Source organism: Canis lupus, chromosome 20 (assembly GCF_003254725.2).
Source record: "Canis lupus dingo isolate Sandy chromosome 20, ASM325472v2, whole genome shotgun sequence".
Classification (NCBI taxonomy): domain Eukaryota; kingdom Metazoa; phylum Chordata; class Mammalia; order Carnivora; family Canidae; genus Canis; species Canis lupus.
In genome coordinates, this window is record NC_064262.1 from 3,865,767 (window position 1) to 3,880,971 (window position 15,205).

General features: G+C 52.6%; 1 protein-coding gene across 2 annotated transcripts in view; it reads right to left on the reverse strand.

Moving 5' to 3' along the window:
- The window catches only part of NUP210 (nucleoporin 210), a 105,266-nt gene that overhangs the window by 33,418 nt on the left and 56,643 nt on the right, over nucleotides 1–15,205 (reverse strand). For both annotated transcript variants that reach the window (XR_007404098.1, XM_025448682.3), the window contains exons 16-20: nucleotides 13,664–13,837; nucleotides 7,745–7,937; nucleotides 6,989–7,095; nucleotides 4,877–4,981; nucleotides 4,687–4,788 (exon numbers count right to left, since the gene is read on the reverse strand). Coding sequence is in view for 1 of the 2 variants with exons in the window: in XM_025448682.3 (XP_025304467.1) it covers nucleotides 4,687–4,788; nucleotides 4,877–4,981; nucleotides 6,989–7,095; nucleotides 7,745–7,937; nucleotides 13,664–13,837 (681 nt within the window). In the remaining variant the exon portion in view is untranslated. The remainder of the gene's footprint in view (nucleotides 1–4,686; nucleotides 4,789–4,876; nucleotides 4,982–6,988; nucleotides 7,096–7,744; nucleotides 7,938–13,663; nucleotides 13,838–15,205) is intronic.

Genomic DNA, 15,205 nt, shown 5'->3' on the forward strand with positions numbered 1-15,205 from the left:
TGGATCTCCTTGCGTGACTGACATTCAGGAGGATGTGCATGCAGGATAGGAGGAGGGGAAAATCCAGGCCTAGAGTGAATTCTAATTTCTAAGTGTTGAAAGCGCCACCTCAGAACTTCAGTGAGTACTGAGCCAAGAGGAAAGTCCTGTCATCTCTTCAGAGACGATGAATGCATTACTGCTCATTAAGACACTGGTGGCAGAGCCAGAGGCGGCCCCCCTCCCGAGTAGGCTGTAGCTGTGAGGTCTGTTTGTGCCCACCCGGACCCAAGGTTTTGCCTGTGCCACTTCTGTTCCTCGCTTCCCTGGGCCCCCACACACTTCAGACTTGTCCCTTGATGGGTGGCATTTATAGAAGAGCAAGGACCCTATAAATACTTGTAATCATCACAGGAACCATCAGCTCCTGATTCCTATTATAGCATGCCTGTCAGTGGTATGTGGTGAATTGGGCCATGCCACGCGAGTGTTGGGGTCCTTTGCCCCTGACTAGACACCCTTGAGACCTGTAGGGGGTGACCACGAACACATGAAAATCATAGGCACTGAGAAGAGCCCTGGCTTGGACACTGGATGAAAATCTGTCCAGGGACCCCAGCTGGCCCTGAGGCTTCTGGCATGGCCAGGACTGGAACAGGTCCCTCTGTCCTCAGGTCATCCCCAGGGAGAAGAGCAGGACACACCCGAGTTCAAACCCTACGGCTGCCACCTGCTACCCACCTCAACTTTCTTCCTGATGCACCTCCTAGGATGTGCAATGTCACGACAGGCTGTGCAGCCCAGGACCAAGGAAATGGAGAAACACCGTGGCTCATGATTTGTTCACCACTGACGCCCAGCCCCAGGACCAACACCAATTTTTGCAGAATGGATGCATCACTTAAAGGTATTAAGTGCCTGGCACACAGTAGGTACCTCCCCCTGCTCTTATAATCACATGGATTCAGCGTGGAGGACTTAATTTGAAATGTAAAGAATCGGTGAGAAAAAAGAAACTCTAAATTTAAGTCAGGTAAACACTCCCAGGGGCAAGCCAGCCAAAAATGAAATAAAGGCCCCTCGTGGAGAGTTTTGGGGGTGCGTGCGCGCAGAATTCAGTGCAGCCAGGCGCGGCCCTTCATGCACTGTGTGGGCAGCACAGCCTCCATATGGCCCTGGTGCGTGAGCTCCCGGCTCCCTTCCAGAGACCCTCAGAAGCCGACACACACCCAGGAGCCATTCTTGCATCCTGAATGTATATCAATAAGAAAGAAAGAAACATTTTCTGTGAGCTAATTGAAGAACTGCTGTGGGCTTTCTTGTCTCTGTGATTAAGGGAAATGAGAATGTTGCTAATTAGCAGCTGGAAAATGCCAAAGAAATGTGTAAACGTCCTTCAGAAACAACCGTCTGAGAGAAGCTGCTAGGATCTGTCACCGATCATCAACGCTCCGTGAAAAATTTCTCCGGCAGCTTACGGAAGAGGCAGAGGGAACCCACCTTATCTCCATCCTGGGTGCAATGGTCTCTGCGCAGGCTCACACCAATGGGAAGCTGTGACCCCAGGGGTTGAGGTGCCTCCAGAACATCTTGTGGCACCTGCCACATGGGAGGCTCCTGGTGCTAGGCTTGTCCTGGGGGTCATGCCTGCACTGGACACTCCATCTCATGCCACAAGAGCCATAAAGGGATGAGACATATGAGCAAGGGCCAGTCCACAACCAAGAGTGAACCGCTGTGGTTCTTGACTGGAGAAGCCTGGCATCTGTTGCTGACGGGAATGGCACAGGGGTAACCCTACAACTGCAACATTGTAGGAGTTGAACAGGGGCTCATAGGTCTTCTAAGGAAACTTGACTCCAATGTGGGATCCCATCCTGAGTCTTCCAGACAAGTGTCCCAGCTTGTTTGGCTGCCTCCAGAGATGGGGCACTCACTACCTACAGAGGCAGCTGTTCCAACATGGGCTCTCAGAAGCTCTTGTTCTTGGAGGAAAGTTCTCTGACTGCAGATCCATCCTCAGGGCTTATTCAAAATGTAAAGTGCGAGGTAAATGTGAGTATAGGGGCCCCCATGTATTGTTGGCACTGTACACATACTTCTGAAACTTGAAACTTCCCTCTTCTTGATAATGGGAGTTCTTTTTTTTTTTTTTTTTTTTTTAAGATTTTATTCACTTAGGGATGGCTAGTTGGCTCAGTGATTGAGCCTCTGCCTTTGGCTCAGGGCGTGATCCTGGAGTTCCAGGATCGAGTCCTGTGTCGGGCTCCCTGTGGGGAGCCTGCTTCTCCCTCTGCCTGTGTCTCTGCCCCTCTCTCTCTCTCTCTCTCTCTCATGAATAAATAAAATCTTTTTTAAAAAATATTTTATTCATTTGAGAGACTGAGAGAGACCGTGAGAGAGTGAAAGAGAGAGCAGGAGCCGGGGTGGGGGTGGGGCAAGGAGAAGAGGAGCAGAGGGAGAGGGAGAAAGAAGCAAACTCTCCACTGAGCAGGGAACCTGATGCAGAGCTTGATCTCAGGACCCTGGGATCATGACTGGAGCTATAAGGCAGACGCTTAACCACTGAGCCACCCAGGAGCCCCACTGGTAACAGGGAAGTTCTTTTTTAATCTTTAGAAATAAAGCAAAACAAGGCATATCTCAAGTAGTCAGAATTATTTACGATTTGAGCTTTTCCTTTTAATATGAAGGATGTGACAGCGAACACTCATTTACATGGCAGGAGCGATGGCCAGGAAATTATTCTTTCTTTTATAAAGAGAACAAAAATGCTCAGGGGACAGCTTCCTATGATCTCAGACCGCTAGCAACCCTCATGCTGCCTTCTAACAACACTCATTTATTCCCAGGTGCTGAGAGACAGTGTTTTTTGCTCGGATTTATAGTGACATGCCTACGAAGTCCTGCCAACTGAGACTCTGCCACTGAGAAGAACAGGAATATTATGACATGCTTCCTCACCCTTCACTGAGGGACTGAACCAGGAGAAGAGGTCCTCTCCACAGACAGGTAAAGACCAAGGTCAACCCCTGGAGGAGTTGTAAAAAAAACGTGTAAAAAAAAAACAAAAACAAAACAAATAACAAAAAACAAAAAAACCTGAATTGTCCTATAAAGACTCAAGCTACCAAAAAAGACACAAAAAGAAACAATGTGAATAGACCTATAACATAGGAAGACATTGAATTAATAATCAAGAAACTGCCCAGGAAGAAAATATCATGTCCTGATGGCTTCACTGGTTAATTCTACCAAACATTTAAGAGTATTTATTACCAATTCTACGCAAACTCTTTCAAAAATAAGAAGGAACAGCTAAGTCATTCTGTGAGGCCAATGTTACCTGATACTCAAATCGGACAAAGAAATCCCAGGAGAGAAAAGCACAGACCAGTATCTCTTAGGACTATGAACATAAACTCAACAAAGTACTAGCAAATGGAATCCAGTTACCTGTAAAAAGAATTATACATCATGATCAAGTAGCATTTGTCCCAGAAATGTAAGGTTGGTTTAACATCTGAAAGGCAATTAACGTAATACATCGTACATCATATCAACAGAATACAAAACAAAAGCCATATCATTATTTCAAGAGACATAGAAAAAGCATTTGACAAAATCCAACACTCTCTTGTGTATGTATGTAAGAACAGGGAGGAGACAGCTAGAGCATATGGATGCTCTCAAGGTGATGAAAATCACCTGACCGTAGTCCTGGAGGTACCTATGAGTGTACTAAATACCATTGACTTGCACCCTTTATTTTTTAAAAATATTTTACTTATTTATGTAAGATAGAGGGTAAGGCGAGGGAAGGAGCAGAGGGAGAAGCAGACTTCCCACTGAGCAGGGAGCCCGACAACGCTGGGCTCAATCCTGAGACTCTAGGAATATGACCTGAGCTGAAGACAAATGCTTCACCAACTGAACCACCCAGGTGCCCCTGTATACTTTAAGTGCATGAATTGTATGGTAATGTGAATTAAACCACAAGAAAGCTGTTATTAAAAAAAAACAAAAGGCAGGGTGCCTGGGTGACTCAGTTGGGTAAGTATCTGACTCTTGGTTTTGGCTGGGATTGAGATCTTGGGGTTGTGAGATCAAACCCCGCGTTGGGCTCTGCACTCAGTGTGGAATCTGTTTGGGATTCTCTCTCTCTTCCTCTCCCTCTGCTCTCTCTCTCTCTTCCTCTCTAAAATAAATAAATAAATCTGTAAAAAGCCTATTTAAAAAATCAGCCAGCCTATATAGCACATGGAAAAAAATTACGGTGCAATCCCTGACAAAGGCGGAATGCTAAATCCTTCTATACCTCAGGCACAGCTAAGTCAATATTTGCCCAAATACAGAGAGGGTCAAGAATATGGAAAAATAGAAAAAGCTGATACACCTTTCAAAAGCAATCTTTCTTATTGTTGTTAGAGTGGTGCTCATATAACAATGTTTTAAATGAAAGATTGAAAAGGAACCGTTAGTTAACTAATGGTGCGGGTAGTTTGTGGACATGGAACAAAAGTCACAAAGGTAGCTCACAAAGGATCCAAGTTTCACAAATAATGAATCAGAGACTCTAAAAACCTTGCTAATTGCATCTGATTGTGATTAAGTGCCTACTTTTGAAATAACCAATCTAATCTGTTAAACCCAAGGCCACTGGGATGAGGAATGACAAGGAAGGTGGAGACAGGGCCCTGCACTCACCGTGGCCACGCCTCTGGCCTCCTGGTAGGCCACCTTGATGATGTCTGTGGTGCTGGTGTTGAGGAAGAAGTAGCCAGAGCCTTCTCTGATGTGCAGCTCTACCTGCAAGGAGGGGTCAGCCTGGGTGTCAGAGGCGAAGGGGCCCCTGGGGGTGACGTCCTGGTGGCACATGGCAGGGCAAGGACTGTACCTGCACGCTGGGGTGGTGGTAGATGGTCACCTCTTCAGGGCTCACCCTCACGTCCTCTACCAGGATGAGTTCTATGGAGGCCGACACAGGCACAAGAGGATCGTACTGGAGGGGCAAGGCAGCACTATCAGACCCAAGGCAATGATGGGCCAACCCTGGGCCAGCCCGCGGGCTTCCCCCCTGAAAGAGCAGCACTCAAATCCCCGTGTCCTGGCGTCACCCCAGGGCACTCTTATGTTGGAGACACAAGACCCAGTAAAACCATCACGCTTCGAGCCCAGCCAAGAGGCCACATCCCTTTGAGATGTCCAATAATTCTGTCAAGGCTGGCACCCTCTCCTGTCTGGCAGGCCCCATGAGACGGATGATTCACACACACCCTAGGAAAGCGGGGGTACATAGTTAATGACCCCTGCATGTGCAAGGGATTGGGCCTGGGCAAACAGTGAAGGCGCTGAGAAGAGGAGGTGTCCTCACAGTGGGTTCACAAAGACACAAGCACAGCCCCTCACTCCCTTGGGTGGTGCACATATCTGAGTGTGTGACACCTGCCACGTGTCCTTCCAGGGAGACTGCTGGACCCACCTGCTCCTCACGTGCCTGAGCATCTACATAGTGCCTGGCACCGTGCTAGCCCTTGGGCAAGGATGCAAATTTAATCTAATGTCAGGATTCAGGGGATCCCTGGGTGGCGCAGCGGTTTAGCGCCTGCCTTTGGCCCAGGGCGCGATCCTGGAGACCCAGGATCCAGGATCCTGGAGACCCGTGTGTGTGTGTGTGTGTGTGACTATCATAAATAAATAAAAATTAAAATATATATATATGTGTATTTCTAAACAAAACAAAACAAAACAAAACAAAACAAAACAAAAATGTCAGGATTCAAACAGGAAGTAAGGGTGTGTCAGAACCCAGGGTAGGTTGTGAAGGCAGAGGGGACAGGATGGGGGTGGGAGGGACTCTCGGGTGAGCAGACACCAAGGAAGTGAAGGTGTGGGTGATATTACTAGAGAAATACCCACAGGCCATGGAGCCTAAGTGAAGAGGCCCTGCAGGGGGAGGGCCAAGGGGCCATCCACAGCCAAGGGACCTCCTACACAGGTGGGGACAGGCAACCCAGGCTTAAGCCACCAGGGGCATGCAGGTGTGCTCCTCAGGGCTACATTCCCCAGGCTGGACTCAATGCTGCTCCCACTGGGCCCCACTTTCTCCAAGTGCTTCCCTTGCTCCCCACTACCCAGGAGACAACGCCAAGCTCCTTATCCTATCCTGGCACTGAGGAGCTCTTGGAACCCAGTCTACCTTCTCCTTCCAGCTATTATCTGCTGCCTTCACCCTCTACACAACCATGTTGACTGCTGCCCCTCCCCTGATGATGGGGTGGGATCATCCAGGCAGGACCACTCCTGGGGAGCCCTTCCCATGCCTTTCTCATATGCACCCACTTGCCACCCACAAGCAGCACCTCCCCTGAGGGCCCAGGAGATGCTGCGGTAGGGAGGTCAGGTTCAATGGGACTTGGCCCTGGGCATGCAGACGGTGGCAACAGTGTACATGGGGGAGGATGGTGTCTGTATCATGGTGGGGGGAGGGGGCACGAGGGGATCTGAGACCTGGGGCAGCTTCAGTGCCTAGGTTTCAGGGACCACTTTGCAGAGAGGCTGCCATCATGGCTGGGACAACGACCAGGAGGCCACCTGGCAGGGAGGAGTAAAGGGAAGGAGGGGGACGGCGTTCCAGGCATGCAGTCACAGAAGCCCGAGCCACCTGGGCACATTCTTGGCTGGGCTGTGTGGTCAGGGCCGTATGGGAGAAGAGGCTGGACGCATGAGCATGAGGGTTCCCAAAGCTGTGTGCCGGGACCGCGAGGGGCCAGGGCCAGGCTGCCTTCAGGTTGGATCCTGCCAGTTGCCTGGATGCCAGGCATGTGGGATGGGGTAGTGGAGGCAGGGGGCCAGCAGGAAGGCACCCCAGCTCAAGGGAGCCCACAGCACTAGGTTCCAGGACAGGTTAGTGAATGGAGGGGGCTCAGGGGGCTCAGGACGCTCAGACAGCGGGCAGGATGTGAGCGGGGGAGGGAGGGGACTCCCTGCCCGGGGCCCAGGAAGATACCAGCTGCTCCACTCTGGCTCTGTTGAGGTGGGACTGCTGGTAGCCCATCGCAGTGGCTGAGATGGCTGTGGTCCCCGATGCCTCGTGAACCAAGATAGCCTGCAAACCTGAATCCAGGGAGAGGAGAGCAGATGTTGGGTTTTTGCCTGCTGGTGGCCTCTGAAGCAGCCCCTCCCTATTCCTGGTTTGCAATCTCCACGGTCCTAGGAGACGCCTGGGAGGCTCAGAGGTTGAGCTCTGAGGTTCAGCTCAGGGCGTGACCCCAGGGTCCTGGGATCAAGTCCTGCATCCAGCTCCCTGCAGGGAGCCTGCTTCTCCCTCTGCCTGTGTCTCTGCCTCTCTCTGTGTGTCTCTCATAAATAAATAGATAAAATCTTTTTAAAAAATCTATCTCCACGGTCCTAAAAATACACAACTGAGTTTGTTTAAACTGTATGTACCGTAAGAGTTAGCAGGCCCTGAGCAAAGTTCCACAGTGCAGCCTCGGGGAGCCGCACTGGCCTCAACCTTTGGCTGCGGTCAGCTTGATAGGAGTGGCATGGCTCAAAGCAGAATGGGTCTCCGGGGCCGGCACAGATGAGTACGACCTGGGACGAGAGACTCACCCACCCTGAGCCTGAGCCTGTCTGCCCACCCCTGAAATAGGGATTCAGCCCATCCCAGGTAGCAGTTGCCAGGAGCCCTACTCAGCACACCCGTCGTCTGTCCAGGGTTTCACTACACTCTGTCCTCCTGGACATTCGGCACCCAGCTCACCGTGCAACTTCTTCTGGCCACTCCCATCATCCCGGGCCACCAGCTGCATGGGCAGGTCAAGCTTGATGCTGGCCAGCAATGGCCTGGTTGACTCCCACTGGATGTTCAGAGAGCTGAAGTTGTCGAATCTGCGTCCCTGCTGGTCATAGGCAGCCAGGTCCAGCAGGGGGTTGCGGTGACTAGAGACTGGTACCTGCAAGAGGCAAGAGTCAAACATCCTGGCCACTCTAGAACCAGGCACTGCTGCTCTTGACCACGCAGGGCATCCTGGCTCTGGCTGGCTGTGTTTGGGGCTCCCTGGTTCCTGGTGATAGAGGAGGGTAAGTCACTGCTACCCAGTTGTCAAGATGCCTCATAGCCCCCGTCCAACCTGGCCTACTCCAGCCCATGGTTCTCAAGGAGGGACAAGTTTGCTCCCCCAGGGGACACTGATGTCTGAAAAGTGTTTTTGATGATCACAACTACGGGGGGTGGGGGGCGCAATGGGCATCTAGTCGGTAGAGGTCAAGGATACTGTCTAATATCACACAAGGCACAGGACAGCCCTCAGGAAATAAGGATCTGGCCCAAAACGTCAGGAGTGCCAGGGCCAAGAGACCCCCGCCTCAAGCCCTCCACCACCATAGCCAGGCTGCTCTCCTTCCTCCCTGGCCTCACCTTCCCACATCCTTGCCACCTCCTCCCTGCCCCATGCACGCCCAGCCCCTCCAGGATGACTTCCGCCCCCCAAGGTTTAATAGGAACATCAATTACAACCTCTAAAACGTCCAGACTTACTCAGCTTGCAAAGCTCCTTTCAGAGCCAGGTTCTCACCTGATCCTCAAATATCCCAGTGTGATGGGAACTGTCATCCTCATATTAAAGGTGAGGAAGCAGAGTCCCAGGGAAAAACAGGGATGTATCAAAGGCGACTCGGCAAATGAATGGTACGCTTTCAGGGTTCAGCTCCAAACCCTGAATTACTAACCACTCTACCACCACCTCTTGCTCCCCATGCAACTCCACCCCTTGGAACCCATGCCAAGTCCACCTCCTTCCTCCCAGATGCTGGGTCATCCCCTCCACTCCCTGCCTGAATGGCAAGGGGGCAGGGAGTGAAGCAGGGACCCTGAGTACAGGACATCCAAGTCCCGCTGCCTGCACTGGAGCCTCGGCCTCTCACCACCCAAGCAGACAGAACCACGCATCCCAACAGAACCCACCTCCCAGGACTCTGTTTTAAGTGAGGGTAGTATGAGATCATTTTAGGGAGCCTGGTTCACTGTAACAAACACGCAAATCGGGAAACAGGTAGTCAGGCTGCAAGCACAGGTCCAGAAGCCAGGACCGTACTTGTCTGGTCCTTGCAGTTAGGAGTGACTGCGTCACTTGCTTGGACTATGAAAGGGAAAGTGACTCAAAACAACTCTGCAGGAGGAAGGCACCTGGGCGGCTCAGTGGTTGTGTCTGCCTTTGGCTCAGGTCATGATCCCAGAGTTCTGGGATCGAGTCCCACATCGGGCTCCCTGCATGGAGCCTGCATGGACCTCTGCCTGTGTCTCTGCCTCTCTCTCCATCTCTCATGAATAAATAAGTAAAATCTTAAAAAAAAAAACAAAAACAAAACAAAAAAAAAACTCCAGGGGAAGCAACCTGCCAGGCTCTCCCCTCTGCAGTGGCATCTGGCCATGTCCAACATGGTGGCTGTCCCCATCTACTGTGTCTTGGAAGGAAGAGAACAGTGACACAAAGCCGGGTCCCCACTCACTGTGATGAAAATGGGGCTCAGGCAAGAAGTGAGTGGTGTGCTGTGTGAAGGTACTGGGATCTGTGGCTGCTTGTTACTGCAGCCTAGCCTCGCCTGTCCAGACTGATGCTGTCACCGAACTTCAGGCTGGCACCAGGAGGGCCCCTCCCCAGGTCCTGCTAGCTCTCTTGCCCCCAGACAACACTGAACCAAAAGCATATTGCAAATTTTAAATGCAGGTCAGCACAATCCCTGGGGATGCAAAGTATCTTGTAACAATTCTGGATTCGAGTCAGGAGTTGTGACTCCAGGCAGGGACAAGAAGTAGCATTTTCTAGATGCCCCGCTCTTTCTCCTTCCCTCCCCCTGTGCTACCAGGGGAGGACATGAACACCCTGTGCCAGGTAGGCTTGGATCCTTCCAATGGGCATTTGGGACAACAACATTATCCCCATTTTATAAACAGGAAGGCTGAGGCTCAGAGATGTTAAGCAACTTGCCCAAGGTTGCACAGGTTTAGGAGTACAACTCTGCTGGTCTGATTTTAAAGCATACAGGCCTCCCCCAACTTTGTGGCCTCCCCTCCAACCCCCGTGCAGTGGCTCCATCCAAGCCCCAGCTTATCAGTCTCCCGGCACACAACTGGTGCTCAGCCACAGTGAGCTGAACATAGGATGACCTATGCAGAGCACTGGGGTCAGGCCAGAGTCTCGTTCCACTCTGTCACTCTGACTGGTCAGCTCCGTTCTGGTGATTGGGCCTCACCAGTAATTTACTCTGCAAACACATCTTGGGTGGCCTCTGGCTTTGGAGAGGTATAAAATTAAATTGATACTGCACCCAGGATGCATGGCAGGGATATATCTTTCTCAAGGTCCCCTAGTGAGATCATAAATCGCAGGGGCCATGCCCGATCAGCTCACAGCTCTGGAACTCCAGGCCTGATGGATGGCCTCGCAATTCTGTGTCTGAGGTCCATTATTTCCTGGCAAGTGAGATCGATGACACACACGAGCCAATTCAGAGCCGTGCTCCGCTGCCTGTCATCTTTGAGTCCAAAGAGACAGCCCTGGGCTGACCCAGAGGTCACAGTCAACAGATGGCCAGACACACAGCTCACTTGGCCAGTGCCCAACATGTAAAGACACTTACACAAGGAAGATGCACAGAGCTGCCTGCTTTTTCTTTGCAAATAGGAAGGTTTGGCCAGCCTGAGGTTGAACAGGCTATCCTGTGGACAGGTACTTGCTCTCCATCCAGGTCTGCACTCCCACCCCCCTACCCCCTGTCTTCAGCAGACCCCACCTGGCTTCTCCAGGCATTTGAGCCCGACAGAACCAGGGGCAGAAGACACAGGGACACAGGCACGGTGTGCTCATTCATCCATCACAGCTGACTGAACTCCTCCCATGAGCTGGGCTCTTTTCTAGAGACTTGCAAAGAAGAAAAGAAACATGTAAATTCTACAGTGTCAGATGATGTAAAGAGCTTGGGGGCAGAGGAAGAAGGGAACCAGAATGTGAAGTGTTGAAAGTTCAGGTTAAGGTCTAAATGCTGAGGCACCCTCCCGAGGGGTAACATTTGAATAAAGAAGTGAAGGAGGTGGGGAGGGAGGCCTGGGGACTGGGAGAGGAGGGAAGTCAAGCCAACGGGAACAGCATCTCCAGGATGCACACACGGCCCGTTCCTGAGTGCTCACGGCACAACGGGAGTCCAAGCATGGGTGGAGTGGGGTGGGACGTTAACGGGGGCCAGGACTCGGGGATCACAGGCCACACAAGGGCCTTGGCTTTTGCTCTGGGGGAATGGGAAGCTGCTGGCTGGGTCTAAGCAGACAACAGGGTAAGAAGTGTAACATTCTGCACTCTGAACACCTTTGGTCCACTTATGTTTGTCCCCTACAATCCTAGGAGACCACAGTCACCCAGTGTCATTTGAGGAGGAATTCTGACCCAGCCGTCAATCCCTACTGATATCAGCTACTGTTGGACTCCTGGCCTCACACCCAGTGGACTGATAGGCCAGGTTTTCCAGAAAAGTCCAGACTTAGCATGATTACATTCTTCAAGGATAATCTGCTATACATATAAAAGTGATCTAAAATATGAAGCTTTTAGGACATTCATCTCAACAGCCCCCAAAATCAGGGAGACTTTCCTTAGTCCCGAACACACAGACTTTCAGCTTGGGAATGACAGCCATCTGCTCCCTGCCACCAACACCCAGGCCTGAGCTGGAGGTGAACGTGGCTTCATGGTGACAAGCCTGCAGAGGAGCTCTATCTAGGCTCGGAGCCGGGTCTCCTCACCTGTCAAGAGGGAACACAGGCAGGTATGCCCTGGCCGGCCCCTGTGGGGTCGGTGGGAGAGCGCTCCGAGGCTGGGCACCAAGAATCCTCACTTGAACCGACACTGCCGAGGCACTGACTCCTAAGGGACCAGCATTGGGGCAGCAGTGGGGCTCCCACGCCCACTCACCTCAGAGCTGAGGGATCGGGAGAGCCTGAGAGAGGGCAGCAGCCCATCAGAAAAGCGGGGAGAAAAGTCAACCAAGCTTGCAGGGGACACGAAGGCTGAAGGCAGAGAGGCAGAGGCGCACTCCAGACAGGGAGAACTGTTGGAGTCTGGGACCCCCCGCAGAGCTTCAAAGAAATGTACTTTGACCAAACGCAAAGCTATTCTCCTCCTGCACCCACAGGGGAGCCAAACCCCAAATCTATCTGCCTGGAGGAGAGGCTGCCCACATAAGCAGCTTCAGAAAGCTTCCACTAGGTGCCGAGAGGACATGCAGTGAGTCCTCTCAGGGCAAACAGCAAAGAGGTAAGAGGGCCCTGTCCCTAGAAGGGGCTCCAGGAGACACAGGGCCCCTCAGAACCCACCAGGACAAAGGCAGCTGGACACGCCTTAGGGGTGATCACAGGGCCACGGCTGGGAGAAGAGAAGCGGCCGCAGGGCCCTCCGAGGCACTGCACTTGGAGCTGGGCAGATCCACTCTGTCTCTGGGACCCTGCCTACATCTGAGCCTCATGGGCAAACCCATGAAGGGGATGGAACAAGCCGGGGCCTCCCAAATGGTCCTGGTGACAGGGAACAAGGCATATGGGTCAGAGCTCCTGGCACATACAACTGTTCTAATTACCGTGTGTGGGCAGCAGGGACACAGAGACCTAGTCTAGCCTCAGGGCCTTTGCACTTGCCATTCTACCTGCCTGGGACCCCTTATGTTAGCTCTTTTTGGCCAGCATCTCCTGATCACGGGGCCTGACGTGGTGTGTGTCCTCCTGACCGAGGCCTTTCCTGGTTCCACCTGAAGTGGCCTCCCTGGTAGCTGTCCTGCACCCCCTCACTTGCTCCACAGCACCTCCCACCTCCTGTCCTTCTTGTCTACTATTTGTGGACCTCCTGGTCTCCTGTCCCCTCCAGGCAGCAGGTGCCTCACCTGTATCGAGTACTCTGTATTCTAGAACCCAGAACTCTGGGCCCGGCACACAGAAGGTGCTGGATAAATATACATTGAAGGAATGAGGGAAAAGCAGCCTGCCTAAGTCTCTACCTCTGAGAAGGGACTGGGGGCCAGGGCGAGCCCAGAGGGTGTTCATACCCCTGACCCTGAACAGAAGGGCTTTGAAGTCCCCCGCATCTGTCATCTGGTCTCTGGGTGTCCCAGGGTGGAGGGCTAGACTGGCCGTAAGCCCAAGGGGACCAGACCTATGGGTTTCACTTCCATCCCTGCATGTCACAGCCACCCCCAAGTGATTTTCTTCTCCCTCCCACAATTATGTTTGACACAGGCCTCCCCACCCCCACCAACAGAGAATGCTAGAGCTGGTCACCCCTCCCTGTAGCTCCCACTCTGACCACACACACACACACACACACACACACTCTGCCCACAGACCGCAGCCCCACCTCAACATCCCTAAGTCACAGAAGCAGATGATGAGATTTTACCAATGGCCAAGTGCCACACAGTGAGGGGAGCCGAGTCTGGGACCAGAGGCACTCTGCTTCCACCCGGCACTGCCACTAGCCTGTGACTCCAGGCGAGTCTCCTCCCTGTGTGAGTCTTAAGCCCCCTGATAAGCTAGAGCTGGATAAAAGCAGGTGCTGTGCAGGGGTGCCTGAGCACGGAGATGAGGTGGCGCAGTGCCGACCCGTCACCTTCACCACCACCCCCAGAACCACTCACTTACCACCTGCTTGTTCTGCTGCAGAAGTGGACATGACAGGTCTAGCTGGGGGCTGGCGTAGACGGGGGTCAGGGTGAGCCTGGAGGGCGGGGTGCAGATGAACTTCACCACGGCAGGCTCCAGTGCAGGGAAGGGGTTGGTGACGCTGGGCTTGTTCCCCACGGAGAGGGCGATGACCTGCCAGAGTGGAGGAGCAGTTAGAGTAATGAGAGGACAATGACCTGCCCCACATGAGCCTGGCCTCACCATCCAGCTCCATCAGACTCAGTTTGCTGCTCTGTAGAATGGGAAGGTGAGCCCAGCACCACCAGGGGCTTACAAAAGTCCAGTGACACGTATGGGGGAGTGCTCTCTCAACATGCAAGAGGCCTTCAGACAAACGCTGGCCGAACCACTGTCTGCTCCGCGACCCAGGGAGGAAGGGGGTGGGTGATGCCTCACAGCTTCCCAGGATTCTCTGAAGACCCCAATAGTCATAAGAGCGAATTCACAAGCCTGTGGTTTTTTAAATGAGGAGCCCACACTGACTCGGAAGATCCCTCGTAATGAGGTGCAACCGTGGCAGGCTGTGAAAGGCAGACTGGCCAGAGAAGGGGCCATGGGGGGCCCACCCTGTGAGGACATGCAGGGGGCCTCGGCCTGCGCGCCCTCTCTCTCTTTGAGAGAAGCTCACTTGGCTGCATAGAAACCAAGATTAAAGATGCAACAAAAGAGGGAAATTTGAATCTGCTTTTAGAGCTGGGACCTCAGAAATAAAGCTCAGCCTGAGTTTGTGAGGACCACATCTAATGACCCGTCCTGAGGGAGCACCTCGGGCCCCTCAAATGACACACGCTTTCCGTAGGACCCAGCGGTCTGGTCCTAGCGCCCCTCACCCTTCCTGACCACAAGACAGGACTAAGGGTGGTTTCCACGCTGACCTGCAGCCCCTCGGCCTCCACTGCAATGCCCCAAGGACGGGAGGCACAGAGCACAGCAGAGGGAGGGCCCTGGAGGCGCCAACTCCTATGGCCCAGTGGGGACTCAGATAAGCAAGCCAAGCTAGGGAGGAGAAACGTCTCTAACTTCGTTGTGGACTAAATTTATGCTCTTATTAATTTTTCTTATTTAATTTTTTAAACATTTATTAAAATTTTTTTAAGACAAAACAAAGTGGGAATCAGAGCCTTTCACTGTGCATCTCTTCTGTGCACACCAGGCAGTCTTGGCATGGCAAGCTCCATAAAGGTACCTTGGGTGATGTGGGCACGTGTGTTTTAACATCAACTGAGATTCTCTGCATGTGCAAGGGGATTCTCCACTTCCCTTAAGACATGGGCTCTCTCCTACTTTTCTTGATCCCCGCTGGTCTCCCACCTTGCTTTTTGTTCCCCGGCTCCGGGGCACCCTATGAATGGTGGGCTATATCCCCACTATAAGCAAAATGAGCATGTGGTCCTGACTTCCGGGGCGGCAGGCACAGGGGCCTGGACGGGCGAGCCATTGCTTTCTCTAGCCCACTCCCGCAGTGCAAGAGTTCAGGCCACAGACATGTGTTCAGCCCAC